At 36.1% G+C, this 27,879-nt stretch overlaps 2 protein-coding genes across 2 annotated transcripts in view; both read left to right on the top strand.

Moving 5' to 3' along the window:
• IPO11 (importin 11) overlaps positions 1-27,879 on the top strand; it is a 215,062-nt gene that overhangs the window by 118,638 nt on the left and 68,545 nt on the right. Inside the window, exons 25-27 of the mRNA XM_003782731.3 lie at positions 7,113-7,208; positions 7,898-8,011; positions 14,250-14,371. Coding sequence (XP_003782779.1) covers positions 7,113-7,208; positions 7,898-8,011; positions 14,250-14,371 — 332 coding nt within the window. The remainder of the gene's footprint in view (positions 1-7,112; positions 7,209-7,897; positions 8,012-14,249; positions 14,372-27,879) is intronic.
• Positions 23,618-25,623, top strand: LRRC70 (leucine rich repeat containing 70). Its single transcript, XM_012812164.1, is given in 4 exon segments — positions 23,618-23,910; positions 23,912-24,393; positions 24,396-24,527; positions 24,530-25,623. Coding segments are annotated over 4 exon segments (1,863 nt in total). The 3' UTR covers positions 25,486-25,623.

Genomic DNA, 27,879 nt, shown 5'->3' with positions numbered 1-27,879 from the left:
GAGTTCCCTGCGACATTATCAAAGTAATTATTGAAAGATAACTTATGAATTTTCAGGAATGAGTATTGTAAAACTTCAAAAACAAGGCAAGTTTTTAGGATGTCCTAAAGAAAATATTTAGTTTCTTCTTACTACTTTTTAATTATATTCTCACAAAATAATTAGAGGGAGTATAGTCTGTATGTACAATGAAATGAGAATGCCAGGGTTAGAATGTGGGCTCTGCTACTTCCAAGCTCTGTGAAGTGGGCAGTTCACTCTTTGTTCTTCACTTTTTATCTTTAAAACGGGAATGATAACTTTCCCTGCTTTCTAGGGTAGACGTCAGGATTACTTGAGCTTATACATAGAAAGCACTTACAATGCTTACCCTGTAATGAGGTGTGTATTTTCACCTAATATGTGAATATAATATATAGTAGAACCTCCATAGTTGACCACCTCCCTATATTGATTGCCTCCTTAAATTGACCTAATTTTCATAGACCAGACATACAACACATGTACTTTATGTGAACTACCTCCATATATTAACCAGTTTTTTACAGTCCCTTGGGTGTTCAAATTACAGAGCTTCTACTTTAATTATGTAGCTGTTTTATTATACATGGTGGCCATAAAGTTCATGTACAATTTAAATTGCCCACTTATAATTGTCCACTTTAATATAATTTAAATTGTACATGAACTTGATGGCCATGATGTATAGTCTCCCTTTTGGGGAAAATAGGCTAATAACATTTGTAGGCCAACTAATTTATTTAGTTGCGAACATCTGTGGCTGCAGATAAACAAAACAAACCAAGTTGTTCTACCTTATTCTTTGACCATTTCTTCTGCATAAATGCTTATAATAAATAATTTGATAATCAAATTTACTTTTAAAAGCAAGCAGATGGCTTATAAAATGATAATATATCATTATCAAGAACTATATATCTCACCTACCTCTTTAAAATTAATTGTATCTTATTCTTTTTTGCTTTTTATAGTAACATAATCCTTCAAAACTTTTTTAGCACTGAAAATTACAAACTAACCTACTATACAACACTATCTTTATAATTTTACTAGCAAATATAAAAAAGTGATGTCATTGTATCTCCCTCAGCTATTTAAATAATGATTTATAATGATTTTTGGGTGAATGATTCAGCACAGATTAGTCACCTTCCAAATATAGTCAAATATTTGTAATATTTAGTACAAGTTACAGATGAAACCAGTTTCTCTCTTGAGTATGCCAGTAGTAGGTTATTAATAGGGTACAAATCCTTGAGCTAAAAATTGGGAATCTGATAACGTGTTTAAAATGTAATTTACTGAACCCGTAATGTTTGATTTGAAATCATGGACACTAGATGTCATTTAATAAATGAATGTTAAATAGTAATATATAAGTTGTTATGAATAAAATGTATACTTTTATGTTAAGGAATATTTTAGGACAATGCCTATATTTGAAGGCTGGTAGAACTCTCAAAATTTTTGGCATTTTCCTGTTCTCAATTCTAGTATAGCTATAATAATAGTCTTTAATATTAGCTCATTATTTTTATTTTTAATATCTCTCTGACCTGTTTCTTATTATAGTATGCTATATAACATTTTAAATATATTTTTGACAAAATGTCACTGTTAGATTAATTTCTACAGATAACTTCTTTGTTCTTTGAAGCATAAAATTGCATTGTTATAAAAGTTAGAGAGACCAGTATGCCTACTTTAGGAGTAAATGGTTTAGAGCAAAAATAGAATTTTTTATATAATGTAACTCGGAACAAGTTATTCAGACGAGTACAATTATATTCTAAAATTACTTAAATTTAAATTGTTAATATTTCTTTAATCTGAAATTTGTCAGTATATACACATACCATTTGAGTTTTGAAATTCTCTTTTCCGTCATGGTCGTATCAAGCATTATTAAGCTAAGTTTCTTTCATTCACTGTGATAAGGATTATGATACAAATACTTTTAAGGTATAATTTATAATGACAGCTAATCTTAGCATTTATTGAATATTACACATTTTTAAACAGGGGTCCTCAAACTTTTTAAACAGGGGACCAGTTCACTGTCCCTCTGACCATTGGAGGGCTGGACTGCGGGCCCCAGGACGACTCAGCTGCTAAGCCGGACAGGCAGCGGCGGCAAAAACACCCAGCGGGCCGGATGAATGTCCTAGACAGGATGCATGTGGCCCGCGGGCCATAGTTTGATGACACCTATTTTTAAGCATATAGCATATGGGGTTCCTTTAATCTTGACATAAACATATGATAATAGTACTGTTTTTTACAGGTGAAAAATTAAATCATAAAATGGTAAATAATCTGTTCAAGGTCACACAGCTAGTAAATATTAGAACTGTGATGTAAACTTAGACATTCTGTCATCAGCATTTATGCTCTTAATAACTTTGCATGCAATCAAGCCTAAATTAAGAAAGTTGAGTCCTAGGTACAACCTAAATCCACAGGCGTTTGTAAAACAGTCTGTTGATTATAAACAATCAGTTGATTCAGGAAAGGGATAGATGAAAACGAAAATGCAAAAGTCTTAGAAAAATGCTGCTAAAAATCCATCAGTCATAGATGATTGGGTGATTAGGGGTATTGTAGCACGCTCAGTTATACAGTGGAGTATGATGCAGCTTTGGAAAGAAATGATGTCTGTATAAAGCTTTAAAGTGATTTCAACAATATAAGCAGAGAGCATGTCCACAGTTTTCTCCTGTTTAAAGAGTGGAGGGAAGGTAGCAGTGGAAGAATAAACCAAGTGAATAAAAGTAGCCTTCCAGCAGGAAAGTGAGGGATGATGGAAGGTAGTATATCTTCCCAGATGTGTACTTCTTTTGTACTTTAGAGTTTGGAATCATGTAATGTTTTACATGATTTAAAAAAAAAAGAAAATGCAGTTTCTAAAGACAAAAAATGGACTCGAAACAGCTGAATCTAACAATTATGGTGTTGGTGGCATAGTTGTCCAAGAAAAATATTTCAAATAATTTTAACACATAGTATTTTATGTGTACATCCCTAATGGGATATAACATTAGAACTAAAAGAAAAGAAGTTTAAAATTACATTCAGTAGTGGTGTTAATATCAATAACATTGCTATTGTTATTTTGAAGCGTGTGTGTTTGTGTGTGTGTGTATGGGCACATACATAGTAGGTAGAGACAAAGTTATTAGGACCTGGGATTTTTCAGTATAAAATAAATAATATAGAGGCATTTCGTATAGATTTCCCACAGACACGTCAAATTCAGTATTCAAATGGTTCCCCATCGTTGTCATTGACATCATAATTATACCTGTTTGACCTATTGGGAAAATGAGGAGCAATGTGAGACATTTTCACTTTGGGTCTACTGTTCACCTGTTCTTCTATAATCTGTATCTTAAAAGCTCTACTTCTTGATTTTCTCTTGATTTTGTCCCATACACCTGCCCCCCCAAAGTCTGGTAATGAATTTTTTTGCGTATTTTTCAAAAACTATCTCATCTTCTTTAGCTATGGCTCCTGACCTTTTTTACTTAGAATAAAAGACTCCATTTTAGCCTTCAAATATTTGTGTATTTTTTATACAATGTCACTATACCTTTGTATATAAAGAATATGCCTAATGAGAGACCACTGGTTTATATTTAATGATACATTTAAATGAAAATTATATTTTAAGAGTCATAATGCTCTAAATATGTATTTATGTGACTTTGTTGAAATATTTATCCTTTCCATACTTCTTTGTCCATATGTAGATTGTCTAATCCCTTATGTTAATGAACCCCCCAAATCCTACAAGGATTCCTGTGGATTGAGGCCAGCCCCAGCCACATTGTTATTGCTATAAATTCTCTTCAAACCGTGTGTTTTTTCTTCTTAAATTTTTTTTATATGACATAGTTTAGCATCAACTAGATAAAGTTTCTTTAAAAGACTTATCAGCAATACCATTGTCAGACATTTTTTTTTTTTTTGGCCAGGGTCAGATTTGAACCCACCACCTCCAGCATATGGGGCCAGTGCCCTACTCCTTTGAGCCACAGGCACCGCCCCAGACATTTTTTTTCCTGTGCAAAGACAACTGCTTGTATTGCTTATGCTTTCATATCAGTAAATAACACTTACGTGTTGTTCCTTTGGGAACTTTTTTTTTTGGCTGGGGTCAGGTTTGTACCCCTCAGGAGCACAGAAGGTTTTTTTTTTTTTTTTTTGCAGTTTGGCCAGGGCTGGATTTGAACCCACCACCTCTGGTATATGGGGCCGGTGCCCTACTCCTTTGAGCCACAGGCATTGCCTGGGAACTTTTAATTTTAGGTATCTGTTGACTTTCCTTTTGCCTTTCCTCTGTACCTTCATCCTCCAAATAAAGTTTTATCAATATTTTTGTCACATCAATATTCAGTGTTTATGTTATGATTCCTATGTTTCCTATTTTGAAGCTGACACATGTAGTTAGGTGTAATTACATCTCCTTTTCTATATAACCTTTTATAATCCCTAGAAGTAACAATTATCTCATTTTTTCCTTTTTTAATTAAATTATAACTGTATACATTAATTCATTTATGGGGTTACAATGTGCTGATTTTATATACAAATTGGAATGCTTACATCAAACTGGTTAACATAGCCTTCACCACTCGTACTTAATTATTGTGTTAAGACATTTATACTCTACACATAATAGATTTGACATGTACCCTCTAAGCTCTCGGACAGACACCAGTTCGTTGTGTGCAGGCACACCAGGAATTCTCTTTCAGAGCCAGGCTCACTCCCCCCACCCCCCAGCTGCTACTTTAAGCTTATATGAGTTGCTGCTTGTTTCTAGTGTTCTAAAATTTTACTATGATGTGCCTTAATGTACGTTTATTCAAATTCACTCTATAACAGCACTGATGGACTCTGTTAGTCTGGAGGCAATCTCTTTTAATTAGACCTTTTACAGAAAATACAGTGTCTTTCTTCTCCTGGTGGGGTCAATTGCCCAGATATGTTTAATTGAAAATACTGTATCTGGCATTCTGTTTTTTAGACTTTCAATCTCATTATTTTCTTCTTTTCTTTATTTTCAGCCGTCTTTGTATTCTTTTTTTAAGTTTACCCTTTCTCCTTTCCAAAGCCGTATGATTCTACTAATTCCTAAGGTTTGAGGGGAAGAAGAGGGAGGAGAAGATACATGAGTTAAGTTTCTTCTTAAATTCTCTGATCAAGTGTGTCAGTTTCCTCTTGAATTTCTTCTTCCCTACTTCTAGAGTTTGTCTCTCATTCTCTTTTTCCTTTTAAAATTACATCCCCTACTCCAAAATCCTGAATCTTATCTCTTGCTTTTAATCAAGAATTGGTATCCTTTATTACATTCTTGTTTATTTGTTTTTTTAATAATCACAAACCAGCAAATATCTTTTAAACTTGTATCTCTTGGTGGGTTGCATAGTAGTTGGCCAACATAAAGGTTTTTATATTCTTAATCTTTATTTGGATGTTGCCTTTATGACTTGCTTAAAATTGGAGAATGTTGTCTATCATGTGTGCTGCTTGCATATCTTGTAATGTTCTGAAATGCATGGAGGCATTTTTGATTATCATATATCTGGAATATACTATTGGCACACAATGAGCAGACATAGCAGATGTAAAGAGCCCCTTACTACAGGAGATAGTTGTGCATGGTAAACGGATGTCTCACTCAGAATGCCAGGAGTCAATCTTGAGAACCATTGTTGGAGTCATAAAGAGGAACTTGGCTTTGCCCAGTGTCTGGTACTTGCTTACAAGCCTCTCAAATGGTATCTGTTTTCTTTCCCACCTCTCAAGCCCTGGGCTGGAACTTGAAGTAAATGTCCTTCAGGGACCTTATTGCTTCTTCCTGACCCCTGCTTTCCTCTCTGTACAAAAAGTAAACCAAAAATAAACAAAAAAAAATCCATCTTGCTTTGAATTTCATGCTTACATATAAAAGTAATTTCTATTTCAAGTTTTCTTATGTAGCAGTCAATACTTATGCCTAATAATCTGTATAATTATAAATGAAATATGATTCTTATTTAATAAATATGCAGTTTTATATATGCAAAATACCCTTTCCCTCCAATTTATTAAGAAACTTAAATGTAGATTTCATTTGGGCAATTAGTGTAGATGCTACTAACTTTTTCACTATTAGAAACAGTATGTTTGGCCAGGCACAGTGGCTCACACGTGTAATCCTAGCACTCTGGGAGGCCAAGGCAGGTGGATTGCTTGAAGCCATGTTTGAGACCAGCCTGAGCAAAAAGCGAGTCCTCTGTCTCTACTAAAAATAGAAAATTGAGGCAAGAGGATTGCTTGAGCCCAAGAATTAGAGGTTGCTGTGAGCTAGGATGCCACGACACTTTATCCAGGGCAACAGCTTGAGACTGTCTCAAAAAAAAAAAAAAAAAAAAAAAAAGCCAGTACTTTCTGAAAGCCTTTTACAACAGTTTTTAGGGATTATTCGTTTAAATTGCAAATGTGACAATAATAGTAACAGTGTATGATGCCTACATTAACCCAGTATGATAAAGTGTAATTCTATATGCAACTTGTGTAAGTGTAATTCTATGCAAGATGTATAACTATGTCTAAATATTATATCTAAATATTACATATTTTACATCAGACTTAATTTTTTTTTTTTTTTTAGCGACAGTCTCTCACTTTGTCACCTTCGGTAGACTGCTGTGGTGTCACAGCTCACAGCAACCTCCAACTCCTGGGCTTAGGCGATTCTCTTGCCTCAGCCTCCTGAGTAGCTGGGACTACAGGCACCCACCACAGTGCCCGGCTACTTTTTTATTTCAGTTTGGCCAGGGCTGGGTTCGAACCTGCCACCGTTGGTGTATTGGGCCAACTCCCTACTCACTGAGCCACAGGCACTGCCCCAGACTTAAATTTTTAAGTGGATTATTCTGTAAAAGAGTGCCTAGTTCAGAATATTGCATACCAGGTGTACTTGCATGTTTTATCAAAGTTGGTCTGTAGTATTTGATTTAGTACATTGTTTTCTTTCCTGTGTTTTGCATGAAGCAATGACTTGCAGGATTGAGTATTTACCACTCTGTCTTTCTGGTTTTTAGGTTGTGGAAAATGCCCTCAAAGTGAACCCAGTATTGGGTTCGCAAATGTTTCAACCAATTTTACCCTGTGTTTTCAGGGGTATTATAGAAGGGGAGGTAAGATTTTTCTTGACTTTCTAAGGCTAGTATTGGACTCCAGGCTTCTAGTTTTAAGTTTTTCTTCATGGCCTGTCCTTTGCAAAAGAAAAGCTTTTCTTAACATTTGGATCACCTTAAATAAAATCTTGTAAATTACCAGATATGTACACAACTTAGCTTTTTCCTATTCCACACAGGAAAGGGCAGATTTTCTTTGACAGCTCTTTCACTCATTGCAAATGTACTTGAACACAGTGATTTGAGATAGAGGAATGGTTAGTGGCTTATTTCCAATGCTTGACTATCGAGAGTATGAAGGGAAAAGTGGTGTTATTATAATATTGTTATAGACCAAATGTATTAAACCACTGGTTATTTTTTGTAAGTTCAGCCCTTCAGAAGATCTATGTAACTATGTTAGGGGCATTTAAGGTAATATAGATATGATATAGATATGGATGTATCATATATGTATACATAATACATATATAATTTATATAAATATATTTATTATTTATAATTATAATATAATGTATTTAGTGAGTTAGAACTCAGGCAATATTGCAGTTCGTCCTAAAGAGAAGCAATATGGGGGGAATATTGTTATTTCATATCCCTGTTGATTGTTACTGTGTCAGTGATTGTTCATAGTTGTCAGTACTTCTATCATAACAAAATTTTACATACGCTATATTTTAATTGTGCAGAGGTATCCTGTAGTGATGTCCACGTACCTTGGAGTTATGGGTCGAGTCCTACTTCAAAACGCTAGCTTCTTTTCTTCACTTCTCAATGAGATGGCCCATAAATTTAATCAGGAGGTAAGAATCAATATACTTAAGGAAGTCTTTATCCAAATATCAATTGGAAATACATATTTGATGAAATGGTGAATCTTTGTAAAAGTCCTGTTCTAGTTTTTAGTAATTTTGTTTTCATAATTTGAAGTAGAAGAATAAAAAAGAAATCCATCAGTGGCCAATTTTTATAATTTGCTCTTGCTAAAAGTAGGTGATTCTATTCTATTTACTGTAGAATAGAGTTTTGATTTATTTATGGTTGCAGTTTTTCCTTATATATAACCTGAAACAGATTTTTGCATGTAATAATGCACTTTATCTCATTCCATTAGTGAACTACTGTTAATGCCATCAGTGGAGAGTTTCCGTTCTAATTATTGTAGAAAATAACCATTTCAGCAAAGCTTAGGGTTTTTGTTGTTGTTGTTGTTTGTTTTTTGAGACAGAGTCTTACTCTGTTGCTGTGGGTAGACTGTAGTGGTGTCATCACTGCTCACCACAACCTCAAAGTCCTGGGCTTAAATGATCCTCCTTCCTCAGCCTCTTGAGTAACTGGGATTGTAGGTGCATGTCACGATGCCTAGCTAGGTTTTCTATTTTTAATAGAGACAGAGTCTCACTCTTGCTCAGGCTGGTCTTGTATTCTTGAGCTTAAGCACCCCTCCCACCTCAGCCTCCCAGAGTGCTAGGATTACCAGTATGAGCCGCTGTGCCTGGCCTCAGCAAAAGTTAATTTAAAAAAAAATTGTAGTTGTGACCAACTACCAGAGTAAGTTTGGAATAGGTTTGTAGGTGAGTCAGTTGCTTGAGACTATATGTGTATATAATATGCAAATAGCATTTTTAAGTCATTAGTCTACATCTCACAGTTATTCATTTATCTGGTGGTAGACATTGGTGTCATTTCTAGTTTGGGGCTATTATGAATAAAAAGCTGGCATGAATGGTATACATTTGTCTTTGCATGGGTTTGTGTCTTTGTTTCTGTTTTTAAAGCAGTTGTAGAATTTTATGGTCTCATCATTTTGAGTTTCAGTTGTTTCTTGATCCTCAGTGACACTTAACATTGCTAGTCTTTTTCATTTTAACCATTCTAATGGATTGCTAGTGGAAATCTCATTGTGCTTTAGTTTGCATTTTTCTGACTGGAGATGTTGCTTTTCTTTTTATGTGCTTACCAGCCTTTTGTATATTGTGCTGTAAAATCTTTTTCCAATTTTTGAAGGTGGTTTGGCGTATTTTTGAGTTGTGCGTTACATGCTTTAGATTTAAGATTTTGGCAGGTGTGTGTATTGTAAATGTTCTTTCTCTGCTCTCCAGCATGCTTTATTTTCTTGTTAATGTTTATAAGAATAGAACCTCTTGTATTAATTTACTAAATTATTGTTTTGTTTTATTGTTCATGCATTTTGTGTTTGATATAAGAAGTATTTTGCCTATCCTAAGGTCAAGAAAATTTTCTCCTGCATTTTCTTTATTTCCTTCCCTTCCCTTCCCTTCCCCTTCCCCTTCCCCTTCCCCCTTTCCCTCTTCCCCTCTTTTTCTTTTCCTTTTCTTTACAGTTTTTGGCCAGGGCTGGGATTGAACCCACCACCTCTGGCGTATGGGGCCGGCACCCTACTCCTTTGAGCCACAGCCGCCACCCCTTTTTTTATTTTTATTTTTATTTTATAGAGACAGAGTCTCACTTTGTCACCCTTGGTAGAGTGCTGTGGTGTCACAGCTTACAGCAACCTCCAGCTCTTGGTGATTCTCTTGCCTCAGCCTCCTGAGTAGCTGGGACTACAGGTGCCTGCCACAATGCCTGGCTATTTTTGTTGTTGTTGCAGTTTGGCTGGGGCCGAGTTCGAACCTGCCACCCTAGGTATATGGGGCCAGCACCCTACTTACTGAGCCACAGGCACTGCCCTTCTGCATTTTCTTCTGGAAGTTTTATAGTTTTAGTTTTTATGGCCAATGATTTATTTTAAGTTTTTGTCTGTGATGGGAGATGAGTCACTACATATTTCATATATATATGAATAAACACGAATATGCATGTGTATGTAGGTACACATCATGTATGTGTGTTATTCTAGCCTGATTTATGATAGAGATTATCTTTTGCCCATTGAATTTCCTTGACACTTTTGTCAAAAATCACTTGGCCACTTACTTATATGTCTATTTTTTTTTACTCTGTTCTGTTTCATTGATATAAGTTTTACTTTTATGCTGATCTTACACTTTCTTGGTTACTATAGATCTATAATTGTTCTTGAAATCTGGTGACTTTACTTTTCTTATTTGAAGTAGTTTTGGCTATTGTGTGTTCATTGCATTTCAACCTAAATTTTAGTTAGTTATTTATCTTTTTTTTGAGAGAGTCTTACTCTGTTGCCCTCAGTAGGGTGCTATGGCATCACAGCTCACAGCAACCTCCAACTCTTGGGCTTGGTGATTCTTTTGCCTCAGCCTCCCAAGTAGCTGGGACTACAGGCACCCACCACAATGCCTGGCTATTTTTTGTTGCAGTTGCCACTGCTGTTTTAGCTGGCCAGGACTGGGTTTGAACCTGCCACCCTCGGTATATGGGGCTGGTGCCCTACCCTCCGAGCCACAGGTGCCATCCTCCACCTCAATTTTAGAATTGCCCTGTTAATGTCTCCTAAAGTACATGATGGATATTGAATTGGATCGTGTGATCCTCTGTAGATGAATTTGGTGTGGGGGGGAGGCGGCATTTTAATAAAATCTATTCTTCTAGTCTATGAATGGATTTATATTTATTTGAGTGGGGTTTTTTTACTGCTGTTGGCATTGTGGCATTGTTTTATAGTTTTTATTGTACATGACTTGATGTGTTTTGTTAAATTTATCTCATTATTTTGGGGGTTTGCTGCTATTATAAATGGAGTTTTGACAATTGCAGAGTTGCTTGTTGGTAGTCAAGAGAAATGAAATAGGGAGGCGCCTGTGGCTCAGTGAGTAGGGCGTCAGCCCCATATACCGAGGGTGGCAAGTTCAAACCCAACCCCGGCCAAACTTCAACAAAAATTAGCCTGGTGTTGTGGCAGGCGCCTATAGTCACAGCTACTTGGGAGGCTGAGGCAGAAGAATTGCCTAAGCCCAGGAGTTGGAGGTTGCTATGAGCTGTGACTCCACTGCACTCTACCAAGGGCAAAAAAGTGAGACTATCTCTACAAAAAAAAAAAAAGAGAGAGAGAGAAATGAAATAGATTCTTATGTACTGACAAAGTATCTTGTGACTTTTAGGTAACTTTGGTTTTGTTATAGGATCCTTAGAATTTTTTACAACTACCATCATGCACTGCCTCCAACTTCACCCCCCTTTCATTGCCTGGTTGTACCTGTTCAGTATTATGTTGACTAGCAGTGTTGACTTAACCTGTTAGAACGTTATTTTTGGAAATAATTTCAGGCATTTTAGCTAACAAATTTGACCAAAAAAAAAAAAAAAGTGATTGAACATATGAAATGAAAGAAAGTACACCGAGAAAAATGGAAGGTATTACAGAAATGAAGTATGACATTCATTCCTTCAAAACAAAGTATTATTATTTAATTTATTTGTTTATTTCAGAGTGTTACAGGGGTACAAACATTGCAGCCACATGTATTACTTTTGTTCAGCTTGAGTTAAGGTTATAAATTGTGTCCATCCCCAGATATTGCCCATTGTACCGTTAAGTGTGAGTTGACCCACGTTCTCCTCCCCACTTCTGTTTGCTTGATTTCTATTGAATGTTACATAGTAAAATTGCATGCTGATCTTTTAGTCCAATTTAAAAATGAAAAAACAAGTTAATTCCAAGAAAAAATAACTTTAACTTTGTCAAATGATGATTATGAAGTTTTGACCATTGAAAGTGAATATAGTTAAACCAACTAATTAAATACAACTTTTGTATGAATTAATGTTTTGCTTTATTTTGGGGGGTCAGGGCTGGGTTTGAACCGGCCACCTCCAACATAGGGGGCCGGCGCCCTGCTCTTTGAGCCACAGGTGCCACCTGGTAAATTAACGTCTTTTGAATGACAAATGTCATTCATGTTGAATTAATGTCTTTAGAGACATTAGAGATACAGAATCTCTAAATATCCCATACAGTACACCAGAGGGCTATTCTCACTTTCAATGTGATTGCAGTTTGTTTAACAGAAGATAAGAAGTCACTCGTGACCATGGACTTTACAAGAAATTACTACTTATTAAGACTACAGATTGCCTATTACAAGTTGAGTATCCCTAAAACGAAAGTCTGAAATCTGAAATGCTCCAAAAATTAGAAATTTTGAGTATGACATGACACTCAAAGTGAATGCTCATTGGAACATTTTGGATTTCAGGTTTTCTAATTAGTGATGCTTAACTGGTTAGTATATGTAAATATTGCAAAATATATAATCCAGATTATGTATGGTCCCGAGCATTTCAGACAATGGATACTCAACATGTAATAGTAACAGTAGAACCTCTGTAAGTTGATCACCCTAGGAACTGTAACATACTCGTCAGCATACAGAAGTGGTCAACATAAGGAACTAGACCTTCCATCCTGAAATGTACATGTGGTACATGTGCAGTCTGTAAAAATTAGGTCAATTTAAGGGGGTGGTCAATGTAGGGAGGTCGTCAGCTATGGAAATTCTACTGTATTTCATGACTTGAATATTATGCATCAGTTTTATATTAGAATACTTGCATGCATGTTTGTTTACATATTATTTATGGCTGATTTATGAAAGATTGCAAATCAGACCATTTGGTTCACAAAACCTAAAACATTGACTATTCCTTTTCATAGGAAAAGCTTGCTAACCCCTTCTATTCTAATTACCTGTACTATTTAAATTCAAGCTTTCCAAAGTTCACTGTTACTATATGTTGTTACTTATTAAATATTTTTATAATAAAGAAAATATGTATAAGTCATAATTAAATTAGACTACTGTGAGATATGTCTGTGCTAAGTGCATTTTTATTTCAGTCAGATTTATTAATGTAGACTCAGTTTTATGGATTATATTTTAATGATACACGATAGATGTTTTTCTAATGGGTACAAGGTATTAAAATTTTGTGTACTATGTATTAATTATAGTAAGTCTCTATCTAGACCGTTTATTTCCAAATTTCCTATGATTTGGATACATCAGGGTATAAATCAGAAGTTAACAAACTGTCTTGATTCATGGAACTTCAGTACCTTAGTAATAGTTTCACAGTGCCTCTGGGGCAAAACGAATTTTGTATAAGCACACCCCGAGATCCTCTTTGAGTCTGTATAGTTCACTTTTAGTCTAAGTGATCAGTACACTTGTTGTGTGTTCCCTTATAGATCTGAATTGTGTTCATCAGGGTTTTCCAGAGACGGAACCAGGAGAGAGAGAGAGAGAGAGTGTGTGTGTGTGATAAAGACTAAAGAATTGGCTCTCATGATTGTGGGGGCTGGTAAATCGGAATTTTACAGGACAGAATCGAAACTCGAGCAGGATTTCTGTTAGTTTTGAGATAGGATTTCTTCTTTCCTGGGAATGCTTTTCTGCTCCTAAGGCCTTCAAGTAATTGGATGAAGCCCACTTACATTATCTACAGTGATCTCCTTTACTTAGAGTCAACTCTTTGGGAATATTAATCACCTCTACGAGATACTTCACAGCAGCATCTTTAGACTAGTGTTTGACCTGGGCACCTTAACTGAGTTTGACCAGTGACAAAATTAACCATCACACTAATTCTATATTATGTTGATTTATTTTATTTTAGCTTTATTTTTAATGTACCATGCACATGTATGAGGAAATGATTCTTTTGTTTTCCTTTGAAATTTTATAATTTGAGGTTGTGACCTGTCCTCTCCTCTGAGAGTAGTAGCAAATCTGTCCAGCAAATCACAGAACATTGAACAATTGAATAATCAATGAGTACGAGTTGACATTTTGAAAAACACATTTTTTTACTGTACCTGATTGGTGATTTATTAAGTGAAATTATTAAAGTCACTCATTGGCTACATAGGTATTTTGAATAAGTCTGCTTAGCTCACAGGATTAATTAGAGTCAGTTTCTGATTTTGCTCAAATTATCTCTGTCCAGTTTGGGGGTTGCCCCAAATTCAGGTCTTCTAGTTGTATTTTTTGTTGTGATTGAATTTTAACCATGAGTTAAAAGGCCTTTGATAGTACCTTTGATAGTACTAATCTATAAGTAAACAGCATTTCACATATTTTGGGTTGCCTCCTTTTCTTGTTTCAGATGGACCAGCTTTTGGGAAATATGATTGAGATGTGGGTTGATCGAATGGACAACATTACCCAACCAGAGAGAAGAAAACTTTCTGCTTTGGCTTTGCTTTCTCTTCTGCCATCTGATAATAGGTGAGGGAATGTTCTCTTAAGATGTGTTTTTATAAAGTATTAAAAAGTTAACACTGTTTTTGGTTATTAGTGTTGTTGTGTGTTACGGGGCAGTGTTAATTTTATGTATATGGATGCCAATTTTGTTAGAAGTTAATGATGTGGCAAGTGATTAAATATCTAACATTTCAAAGTATAATTCTGATCATTCAAGAGTTTTATTAATTTTTTTTTAATTTGGATAATTCGTAAGTTTGCAAGTAGTCTTTTTCTCCTTATAAATTCTCAGTTTCATAAAGCAAATAGAAAATGCTCTGATTTGGTCATTTAAAGAATGTCTGTTTTCTTTGGTTTAATGCCTATTTTTGAGGAGTTTGGCATTATATTTTTTTTGTACTTCTAGTGATTTATTTGACAGTGATTAGTTCTCATCCACATTACCTGTATAGAGTTTTGAAAGTGGTGACAGGGATATAGGTAACCGACATACAGAGCTGCATTGATAAATCTTTATCCTCATAGATATGATAAGGCATTTCTTATTCCTTTGGCCCAGTCAGCTTTGTTGAGTCTTATATCAATGTACACATCTGGAATTCTCCTCTTTCTCATAGCAAATTTCTAGATTTCGGGGGATAGCCAAGGGTCATGCTTCTTAAAGGCCGCTTGATGGGTGTACTTTTTTTTTTTTTTTTTTTTTTGCAGTTTTTGGCCAGGGCTGGGTTTGAACCCACCCTCCGGTATATGGGGCTGGTGCCCTATTCCTTTGAGCCACAGGTGCCGCCCTTCATGGGTGTACTTTTTAAGACATCTCACTGGTAGACAATTTTTTGTGCTTTCAATTGTGAAGCCTTAAAAACAAGCCTGAAGACTTGATACTGCATAAGAAACATAGTGGTAATATGTTTGATCTTTACATCTTCAGGAATGTTTAGCGCATGCACATTCTAGTAATAAATTAGTGACATAAGTCCAGTTATTTTTAGGAATCATTATTGTTTTTTATGCATTATTTACTTCTGTGGCAATTAGGATTAAGAACATAGGTAATTACTTTGTCCTGACACCATGACAATAGATAATATTTATGAAATACCGTACATTTTGCCAAGTGCTCAGGTGATGTTTATATCATTTAATCCTTAAAATAGTTCCATGATGTATAGGCATGACTGTCCTTTTCTACCTGAGCAAACAAATGCTTAAAAGATGTTAAATAACATTCTTAAGGTAAGAGATGTGGCACACGAATATGGTATGGGACACTTGTGACTCTTTTGGCCTTGTTAGCTTTGTTGAGCCTCTTGCCATGTGGTATGGCATAGGCCTAATTTGAACCTGGTCAGCTTATTAAATGCCAGGACTTCCTCTTTTAACTGGTAGATGATACTGCTTATTAGATGGACAAGCACATGACAGATAGAGTTCCTTGCTATGAACTAGAGTGGCATCTTAGTTATTTTTGGAAACTAAATTTAAGCTACCTAAAACAGTGACTTGGTAATTATCCAGGCTTTTGATATTGAAATATTAAATAATGTAGTCCTTGGCAATAGTCATCATTCTGTAAACAAAATAAATAAATGAATGGAAAAAAAATTAGGATTGATAAAGCATTTTAGAAGTTTTTCTAACATACAGCGGAGGTATGTCCTAGCCTCCTGTGCCTGTCCTAGCACTTTGGGAGGCTCAGGCAGGTGGATCGCCTGAGCTCAGGAGTTTGATTGAGACCAGCTTGAGCAAAGTGAGACCCTGTCTCTACAAAAAATAGAAAAACTAACCAGGCCTTGTGGTGGGTGCCTGTAGACCCAGCTACTTGGGAGGCCGAGGCAGGAGAATCGCTTGAGCCCAAGAGTTTGAGGTTGCTGTGGGCTTGATGCCATGGCATTATACCCAGGGCCACAAAGAAAAAAGAAAAAAAAATTCTCTAAAGTACTGAGATTATTGAGAGAAAAAGCAATAAATGGCACATGATAAGCATAGAAAGATATCTAAATTGTATCAAAAACATATTTATTTTACATTTTTCTTAAGAATACTGTTTCTGTCAATTTTTTATACAAGTATGTGGTTGTTCAAAATATTTTTCAAGTATAAATTGTGGAAATTTAATATAGATTGAGTGTTCCTTACTTGAAATGCTTGGGACCAGGAATGTTTTGGATTTCAGGTGTTTTGTTTTGTTTTAAGATTTTGGAACATTTACTTATATATAATAAAATATCTTGAGGATAGGACCCAAATTAGAACATGACATTTTTGTTTTTGGTTGTTTTTTTTTTTTGGAAATAAGAGTTTCACTATGATGCCCTTGGTAGTGTGTTATGATGTCATAGCTCACAGCAACCTCAAATCTTGGGCTTAAGAAATTCTCTTGCCTCAGCCTCCCGAGTAGTTGGAACTATAGGCACCTGCCACAACACCCAGCTATTTTTTGGTTGCAGTTGTCATTGTTGTTTAGCAGAACTGGGCCAGGCTTGAACCCACCAGCCTTGGTGAATGTGGCCGGTGCCCTACTCAGTGAGCTCTGTGCGCTGAGCCTGGAACATGAAATTTATTTATGTTTCATATATACATAGGCAGAGGGTAATTTTTGTTTTTAATAGTATGAAACAAAGTACTTAGATAAGGAATTTTACTTTGAGAGTAGGCGGGAACAGGGTTTCAAGGCCATGTTTTCTATGTACTTCCTTCCCCTTTCTCCAAACAGAAGGAGTCTCTGTCCACACTTTACTGTCTGCAGTTGGGAGAGAAGTGAGAAAAGCAGTCCCCTGCCATTCCAGTTGTTGTCACACTGAGTTATACCTGAAATCTGGCATCTCAACCAGTGCAGACCTGTGCTCGCCCACGGGTTGTGATTGCTGCTGCCTACCTGAAATTTATCTGGGGTCTGAGGCCCCTTCAGTTACCACAATTGAAGTGGGCTGAGACTCAGGTTCTTCCTGTCACGGTGGCAGATTCCCTTGTACTCCAGGGCAGATCTAGGAACCCTGTCTGTGGGCTCTGGCCTGTAATCAGGGGCCATGGGTTTCTGCCTCCTGGTGTGTTTTACTAGGTGCCGGGTTGGCCAGTACTGGGTTCCAAGGAAAAGGTTCAGGCACACTTCCCTCTCCCCTCCACCAAACAGACAGATTCCCTCACTGCATTGCACTGCACTGCTGGGCTTGGGTGTGGTGTGGGTAATGCAAGACTGTCTTTTCTACCCTCTTCGATGCATCTTTTCTTGTTCTTAAGCCAAAACCAAGCACCTGGTTTCTTTTGCTTTTCTGAAGGTGTTTTGGTCTGCGGATAATTGTTCAAATGGATGTTCCTACAGGGAAAATGATTGCTGGTGGGTTCTCTTTCACCATCTTGATTCACCTTCTCTCTCCATACTTGCTGGGTTTTTGCTGTTTTATCCTTAACGTATAACTTAAACTTATTTCTAGCCTGGTTTGTATCATATGATTATATAATTTGTGGAAAGGGTCAGTGACGTGACAAGGAGAAACTTGTTTCAACATTTTATTTTGCGAGTTGACTATGAAATGAGCAGGCCTCCTGGGGTATATTGAGTGGTGATTATTTTTCTTTCTTTTATTGTTGTGTAAGGAAAATAGAAATCTGAATAAGATTATTTAGGTTTCAGTGCCTTAGATGTTGAGGTTCTAAGGGCGTAGATACCCTGAGAAGTTCAAAAGAATGTCTTTGATTATGCACATTTGTCTTCTTTGTGTGTAATCTAATGCAATTTGTAGTAATTTTTGGTTCTGATCAATTCAACCAGGGTAGAAAACTCTCTGATGCAACTTCTAATGTTTTTATTTTCTGACTGAATTATGCATTATGTATCTTTTGGTTCTTGTGAATCTATTGATTTGTTTTCTTCCCAGGCATAATTGAGTAAGATCCCTATTTTTGAAATGGTCAATATTCCTAAACTTGTTTTTGTTACCTTTAATCTACCAGAAGCTGGAGGGTATAGGCAAATTTTAGGAAGATGAACAGTTGCATGTTGACTGCCTTCATCTGTACACAAAATGGTTTTATGAAAAAAGAAATAAATTATTAATTCCTAGGCTTGTTGATTTTTAATTGAAGGATTATAATAATTTATAATTTTCTTTAAAGCTTCTGGCAGTCCTTTGAAAATCAACTGCCAAAAAACTAGTCCTATACTTTTTAATGTATTTTGACATGTTTCTATCCTACCACTTTAGGATTTGAATGGAAACAGTCCATTTTCATTTTTATTTCTAATATGAATTACCCTTAAAACATTCATTAGAACTAAAACGTTTTCTTCTTCCTCTTCTGATTCCAACCTTAAGATGCTAACTAAAGTGCAGTGCCTGTGGCTCAGTGAGTAGGGCGCCGGCCCCGTATACTGAGGGTGGCCAGTTCGAACCCAGCCCTGGCCAAACTGCAACAAAAAAGAGCTGGGCATTGTGGCGGGCACCTGTAGTCCCAGCTATTCGGGAGGCTGAGGCAAGAGAATCGCCTAAGCCCAGGAGTTGGAGGTTACTGTGAGCTGTGACACCAGAGCACTCTACCAAGGGTGACAAAGTAAGACTCTGTCTCTAAAACAAAATAAAAAAGAATAGGATGCTAACTAAAACAACAAGCATTCATCAGTGTTTTTAAGATATTACTATGTTCTGAGTCACCATGCTGTGCATTGAGGTCACATCCTACTTCACCCTTAGGGTAGATACTGTTCTTTGCACCTGGCATCCTAGAACAACTGTTGGCATCTGTCTCCTTTCCTAACTACTTAGGGAAGTTCTGAGTGCTTATGAATCTGGGACTACTTTCTCAGTGTTTTCCTTGCAACTAGGAGCAGTGCCTTGGCTGCAAAATAAATAAAAGCTTCTGACAGACTGTTTTCATATGTGCCCATCATATTACATACACCGTGTAACTTTATCTAATCACCAACCATTGTATGATGGGCTCTTTTTAAATGTGTTACCCCAAAACTAAACTGTGATCAAATAAGTTTGCTTTGATGTTTCAGAACCTCAAAGTGCATTAGTATGAAAGTAAGATACGTTGCTGAATGAGAATAAAGTATTGGCTCTAAGGACTCAAAGCGGTTGAAATCATATGGAAAAATCATCGTTATAGATTGGCTAGCACCAACAAGGGGACAAAAACATAAGAATAGAAAAAGTACACAGAGGAGTAAAATTATGTGTCTTGTGTACCTTTTTGTTTTTCTTATGTAAAAAATGTGTATATGTCATAAGTTGTTCCTTCAAAGCCCGAGGAACATCTTATTTTTAGATATTTCTTTTCCTTGAGTTTCTTTCATTCTTTCTAAGAATCTCAGAGAGAAAAGGACGCACGCAGTAAGATGGAGATGAGAGCTAGATTTGGCTTCAGAGGCACGTTTTACTATTTCTGTGACATGGGACTAGTTTTCCCTCTTTGAGCCTCACTTGTGTTGTGCATCAAATGAGAGGCAGTTATACAAGCTAGCACCTGGGTTATTATAAGGATAAATTAGACACTCTGTATATAACACCTGTTACAGTGTTGCGTGAATGTGCTGCAAAGGTAATTGCAGTTTTGGCTTTATCGAAATTTGCTGTCTGATACTGGTATACATTCATAAATAAATGTGGTTATATACATTTAATGCACATTTCTCACTTTGTTTTTTTCGTAATGATTTATTACTTGCTGTTTATTTTATATTTATTTTGGATTGTGGAAATGATGTTAGACAAAAAGCAAATTCAAGTGATTATCTTATTCAAGTTCGAAGGGGGTGGTAAAGCAGTAGAGACAACTTACAGCATCAACAACACATTTGGCCCAGGAACTGCTAATGAATGCACAGTGTCGTGGGGTTCAAGAAGCTTTGTAAAGGTGAGAAGAGCCTGGAAGGTGAGGAGTGTAGTGGCTGGACATCGGAAGTTGACAACAACCAATTAATAGCCATCATCAGAACTGATCCTGTGACACTTACAAGGGAAGTTGCTGAAGAACTCAGTATCTACCATTCTGTGGTCATTGGCATTTGAAGCAAATTGGAAAGGTGATAAGGCTTGATAAGTGGGTGCCATGTAAGCTGACCAAAAATCAGAGCAATCATTGGTTTCAAGTATCATTTCCTGTTCTACACAACAGCAGTGAACCATTTCTCAATCAGATTGTGTCATACAATGAAAAGTAGATTCATACAACAACTGACGATGACCCCTTTAGTGGGGTGCACTGAGAGGGACCTCCAAAGCACTTGCCAAAGCTAACCTTTCACCACAAAAAGGTCATGGTCACTGTTCGGTGGTCTGCTGCTGGTTTGATCCACGACAGCTTTCTGAGTTCCAGCAAAACCCTTATGTCTGAGAAGTGTGCTCAGGAAATCGATGAGAGGCATGGAAAACCACAACACCTGCAGCCAGCTCTGGTCAACACAGAGGGCCCTATTCTTCTCCATAAGAACACTGGACCAGGGGGCCGGGCACAGTGGCTCACGCCTGCAATCCCAACACTCTGGGAGGCCAAGGTGGGTAGATTGCCCAATTTCACAGGTTCAAGACCAGCCTGAGTCAGAGGGAGACCTCGTCTCTAAAAATAGCTGGGTGTTTTGGCAGCTGCCTGTAGTCCCAGCTAGTTGGGAGGCTGAGGCAAGAGAATTGGCTTGAGCCCAAGAGTTTGAGGTTGCTGGGAGCTGTGACACCATGCACTCTACCAAGGGTGACAAAGGAAGACTCTGTCTCAAAAAAAAATGCGTGACCACACGTTGTGCAGCTGATACAAAGTTGAACAAATTGGGGTGTGAAGTTTGTCTCATCCACCATATCCACTTGACCTCTCGCCAACCAACTACCACCTCTTCAAGCATCTCTGAGAACTTTGTAAGGAAAATGCTTCCACAACTAGCAGGATCTAGACAATGCTTTCAAGAATTTGTCAAATCAACTTATTTCTCCTTAGTGACAATGAGTTAGTTAATTGCAGTGGTCCCTATTTTGGTTAATAAAGGTGTGTTTGTGTCTAGTTATAATGATTTAAAATTCATAGTCCAAAACCACAGTTACTTTTGCACCTAATTTTGCCTAATAATTGTTGCTACCATCAGTCATTTTGACCAACTGTATGATGGTACCAACTTATCCAGCAAGCACATACCCTTTTTAGGAGGCTTTCCCACATAGATCCATTTTATGTGTGAATGAGGAAAGTGATAAGAAGTAAATGATAACTAATAGAACTCATAATTTGTGTCAGTCTTTGTACAAGATGTTTTTCAGATATATCTTACCTGATTTTGTCAAAAGTTCTATGGGGGTGAACATTATTAAACTTTCTTAACACAGGTAGTCAAGGCTAATTCATCCAAAGCCGAGCAACAAACTGAAATTCAAATTTAATCTATCTTACTCTATTTATGCCAGGCTATGAATCACCTCAAGTAATTCCATTTTGTCTCATTTTATTATACAGTCTCTGATTTTAATATTTATAGTCATGGAAAGATAATGCTGGTTATTAGTATGGAAACGATTCAAATTATTATTTGAAGTAATTGTTGTCTTCATGTGGAATAAAGCTGCCTTAATATCAAAAGAGAGTTATAGTAAACAATTGTGTAACTACTTTTATTTTAAGACTATACTATCAGAGTATTAATACAAATCAGAACAAGAAAGCTTAAGTGATTGGCCTTTTGGAAAATTAATGATTAAACAATATATTAATCTAATATCAGCAATTTATATTCCACTCTTTAACATTCTACCTTAAAAAATTACATTGGACATATTAAGAGGGTCTTGACCTAACAGATACAATCAGTGCAACCTGGTTTCTTGTACCCTCAGTGAATCCCCAACAATAAAAAATAAATAAATAAATAAATACAAAAAAAAGAGATAAATGAATAAGTAAATCAAGTACAAATTTTTATATATGAAAAAAATTACATTAGACACATCTATTTTCATTCTAAAAGATAACTAATTCACATATATGTAGGGCAAAAAGTCAAAGAGATTACTTCACTCTTCCTAGTATGTCAGTAGTTGTTCTGCAACTTTATGCCATTGTATAACCCCAAACATACCTTAACGTGTTAAGGTCCTAAATGGTAGTACTGTTATTTTTTTACAAGCAAAATATTTTGAAAATTTAAAAAAGAAAAATATAGAGGATAATGTGATAATATTTATGGTCATCATGTGAAACTTTTTTTCTTTCTAAGGAATGAAGTCAAAGTCCCCAACCTGTATTTAAAACATAGTAAATATTTTATGGATTGAAACGATTTACAAAAGTCATATTGTTCTGTATACATCTTGTTTTAACTTGCTTTTTCCACTCCATAGCTATCTGTTGATAGCTAGGTTGTTATTAGATTCTGAATATCTAAAATTTTCAGACATCCTTTTAAGCATTATTATGTTTTTTAATTATAAGAGATTTAGGGGTGTGCATTAAGAAAACTCCAACTATATTCTGCAAAATAAGTTTCCAAGGTTTCCTTTCAACAATACTTTTGAAACACAGATAAAATTACTTCCTGTCTCTCAGTTTCCTGTATCCATGGCAACCTGTTTTACATACTGACTGTAGAGGAACCAATGTGAAGAGTGGTGTTTCCTGAACAAACCAAGACTTAAAAAAAAAAAAAGATCACGGGGTGGAGGTCAGCAGTGCTACAGAGAGAACTGGAGTTTAAAAATGTCGCTGTTCAGATTTAAAAAGAAAACTTTAATCAGCTGAATGTTAATGATACGAATTTCCTGTTTTGGGTAAGATTTTTTATTTAAATAGAAACTTTTAGTTGACATGAAAAATCATTAGCTCTGAAAAACTGTAGTTTAAGGAGAATAATTGTTCTGTAATGAATTTGTCTTTTCTTAAATTATAATGTTATTCAATATTAGACTTTAAGTTGATAAAGTATCATATTAAATCCAAACTCAGTCATTTCCATGTCAGTTGTCACCTTTGTTTTGTCACTTGTAATATTTCAAATTAATTTAGGAAACATTTCCTTTTATATTTATTAAATTTGAATTATTCTTTTGTCAAATAGTAGGTTAGTGGCCGGTAGGTTTTAATAATTCTAAAACATATTTCAAAATCGTTATTATATGCCATCACCATAGTATGATTTATGATACTTAGTATTATTGGCTGATACTAATTAAAGTAGAATACTAAAGTTGTAGCATTATAGAAACTTTCCTTTTACGAATGTTTTGCTGATTTAAACTTTCACCTTCTCTTTTTATAGCCAATTCTGATATGAACAGAAAAATTAAGAACAGGGCTATGTGTGGACTACAGTTTTCATTGCCTTGCCTGTGACGGTTTCTTCTTGTTAGGTGTTTGCTTGTACTGTTATTACATAAAGAGATACTTGGATGCTCGTCTGTTTGCCAGCTCTGCACTGGGAGACAAATTAACTGCTATAACTTAAGCCTTTTAAGCATTCCTAAGAATTTTCCTGAAAGTACAGTTCTACTATGTCTGACTGGAAATAATATATCTCATATAAATGAAAGTGAATTCACAGGACTCCATTCTCTTATAGCATTGTGTTTGGATAATTCTAGCATTGTGTATATATCCAAAAGCTTTTGTTGAATTGAGGCATCTGTGTTTCCTGTATCTAAATAATAATTTTATAAAACGCTTAGATCCTGGAATATTTAAGGGACTTTCACATCTTCGTAATTTATATTTACAGTCCAATCAAGTATCTTTTGTTCCGAGAGGAGTATTTAACGATCTCGTTTCAGCTCAGTACATAAGTCTATAAAGAAATCACCTTACTGTCGTCGGGAGTGGTACCTTTGAGGGTGTGGTCACTCTTCGGATACTTGATTTATCAAACAATAGAATTTTGAGAATATCAGACTTAGGCTTTCAACATCTTGGAAACCTTGTTTGTTTATATCTAGAAGGTAATAATTTAACAAAAATACCATCAAATTCCTTTGAAGTACTTAAGAGTCTTAAAAGACTTTCTTTGTCTCATAACCATATTAAAGCAATACAACCCTCTGCATTTAAAGGACTTGTCAACTTGGAGTATCTCTTGCTGAAAAAAGAATTAAAAATGTTACTAAGGATGGATTTAGTGGAATTAATAATCTTAAACATTTGATCTTAAGTCATAATGATTTAGAAAATTCAAATTCTGACACATTTAGTTTGTTAAAGAAATTAATTTATCTTAAGTTAGAAACAGAATAATCAGCATTGATAATGATACATTTGAAAACATGGGAGGGTCTTTGAAGGTCCTTAATCTGTCATTTAATAATCTTACAGACTTACCTCCAGGGGTCCTTAAGCCATTGTCTTCATTGATTCATCTTCAGGCAAATTCTAATCCATGGGAGTGTAACTGCAGACTTTTGGGCCTTCGAGACTGGCTAGCATCTTCAGCCATTACTTTAAGCATCTATTGCCAGAATCCCCCATCCATGCCTGGCAGAGCATTACATTATATTAAGAGGACTGATATTAGAAATTGTGTTACACCTTCAACAAATGTATCCAAAGCTTGGGCTATTGTAAAATCTCTACATATTCATCACAAGACTACTGCCCTAATGATGACCTGGCCTAAAGTAACCATGAATGGGAAACATTTGGAATATACGGAGACTGAGAGTGTTACTTTCTGGGAACGAATTCGTACTTCACCTGCCAGTAGATTTTTTCAAGAGAATACTTTTGGTAATCCATTAGAGACTACTGCAATGTTACCTGTGCAAATACAATTTACTTCATCTGTTAACTTGAACTTGGAAAAGAACAGTTCTCTACCGATTGATGCTGCATCAGTGTCTGGGAAAACACCTCTACTTTGTACACAAGAAGTTGAGAAGTTGAACGAGGCTTTTGACATTTTGCTAGCCTTTTTCATCTTAGCTTGTGTTTTAATAATTTTTTTGATCTATAAAGTTGTTCGATTTAAACAAAGACTAAAGATACCAGGAAATGCAGGGGAAAATAGACTTGAATATTACAGTTTTTATCAGTCAGCAAGGTATAATGTAACTGCCTCAATTTGTAACACCTCCCCAAATTCCCTAGAAAGTCCTGGCTTGGAGCAGATTCAACTTCATAAAAAAATTGTTCCTGAAAGTGAGGCACAGGTCATTCTTTTTGAACATTCTGCTTTATAACTCACCTGAACATTGGCTTTGAGAAACTTCAGTGCCATGAACATAAATAAAACTGAAACCTACTTACAGAATTATACACTTTATTTGGAAATATAATGAATTATATGATCTTAGCATTATTAAAATGTCTTTTTAATATTACTCAGTTGTGAAGAGTGTGTTCATTCAGCAAATATTTTCTTTGGTAGGTACCACTTTAAGTAATAATAATAGTCAACATTTCTGTGTATGAAGCACTGTGCTAAATACTTCATATAAAACATTTAATCCATAAATAGTCTGGTAAGGTAGTACTCTCTGCATTTACAGGCAAGGAAACCTAAGCAGAGAGAGTTTATGTAACTGTCCCCAGATCTCATTGCTTGTGATAGTTTTTCTGACTAGAGTTCATGCTTTTATTTCAGCCTGTGTTGCCACCTAGGTCATAGGAGTATAATTGTGAACAATGGACATGTTCCTATTCTAGAACTAGTGAACTTTCTAAAGCAGTGGATCTCAACCTTCCTAATGCCGTGAACCTTTAATACAGTCCAAAGTAAGCATTTACAGTCCAATGCTTACAAAATCTAAGGGAAGAGGCACATGGTTACCGCATAGTATGTTAAGTTCTGTATACTTGGAGGTGGTTATTGGGTATAACACATGGGGATGAGAGATGGCTTTATGAAAAAAGTGACATCGAAACTGAATCATGAAGGATACATAGAAATTAGCTCGGCCAAGAAAGCTGAGTAAGGGAAAGAATGCTCCTTTTCAGGAATTAAAATTCAGTACAGCTGGAGTTGTGAGTGGTAGAATGAGATTTGAAGCTGAAGAGAGATTGCTAATGGTGATAGCTATTGTAATTTCATGCCTTGTCCTCAGGGCAGTAGGGAGCCATTGACAGATTTTAAGCATGCAGTGACATGATTAAATTTACCCTTTAGAACAGCAGCTCTCAACCTGTGGGTCGCCACCACTTCGGACTGTATTAAAGGTTCACGGCATCAGGAAAGTTGAGATCCACTGCTTTAGAGTTCACTTTCTGCTAAGAAAAGCAGACTGGAGGCAAGATTAGCCAGTTAAGAATCTGAATCACTGATGGGGAAAGATGTTAGAGGCCTGGGCCAGGACAATGACAGAAGGAGTGAATGGATCAAGAGCTACTAAGGAAGTGAAATGAATCGCCTTGGTGGCTGAGGGCTAGAAGGTGAGGGGGAAGTCTAAAAGGCAGTTTTGTACTACAGTGACTGAGCTAAGGGAAAAAAGAGTGGAGATGGGAGAGAGGCAAAATACTGAGTTCAGTTTCAGATTTCCAAATGGAAATACATTGGAAGTAGAAGTTCAGGAAAGACATCTATAGTCAAGTAATTCTTAGCTGTTCATCCATCCAGAATACTGAAGTATACTGTATACTATGCACTCTTTACAGTCACAGTAACCCCTTGGCCATTGTTTTGGGAGACAGGTTAAGTACAGAAGAATAAGAACTTGTAGGAGATGAAAGATCCCCCAGGAGGTGTTTGTACCCTTGACTGAGAATCTTTACTATAGATAGGTGGTAATTGAAGTCATGGAAGTAATTGTAATGTTTTTCTCTATTAGCATAAATTTATGCTTGTGGAGCACTCTGTAGACTATTAGGAATTAGAGTAAATGACCATGCTGGTTGTCCCATTAATAGTGACCTGGCCATGCACAGTAGCTTGTGCTTACTGTCCCAGCTACTTGAGAAGCTGAGATGGGATGACTGCTTCAGCCCAGGAGTCAAAGACCAGCTTGGACAACATAATGAAATCATGTCTCTTACACACACACATACGCACGCACGCACGTGCATGTGCACAATTTTTTTTTTAAATTTAAGCTAGGTGAAGTTGTAGCATAATGCTTGTTGTCCTAGCTACTCAGGAGGCTAAGGCAGGAGGATCCCTTGCGCCCAGGTGGTCTAGCCTGTGATGAGCTATGATTGTACCATTGTACCCCCTGTCTTTTACAAAAAAGTGACCTGAACCACAAATATGTATTTAAAATTTTCTCTTCAGCAATATATCTTTAATGTTTATATCTGTCCTCCTCTTTCCCCAAATATGTGTTTTTATTTATTTATTTATTTTTGCAGTTTTTGACCAGGGCTAGGTTTGAACCCGCCACCTCTGGCATATGGGGCCAGTGCCCTACCCCTTTGAGCCACAGATCGCCCCCCCAAATATGTATTTTTTATTATTAAAAAATATCCATTTGAAATTAGCCTGAAACAATTTGAGTGTTTAAATCAACTAACAATTATCAAGTTTATATTCTAAAATGAAAATAATTATAAGTAGATGCTACATTCATTACACCTTAAAACAGTGGTTCTTTTTTTTTTTTTTTTTTTTGAGACAGAGCCTCAAGCTGTCCCCCTGGGTAGAG

Source organism: Otolemur garnettii, unplaced genomic scaffold (genome assembly GCF_000181295.1).
Source record: "Otolemur garnettii isolate 467f Iridium unplaced genomic scaffold, OtoGar3 scaffold00005, whole genome shotgun sequence".
Classification (NCBI taxonomy): domain Eukaryota; kingdom Metazoa; phylum Chordata; class Mammalia; order Primates; family Galagidae; genus Otolemur; species Otolemur garnettii.
Note: the sequence above shows the minus strand (reverse complement) of the source record. Positions and strands in the feature narration are given on the sequence as shown.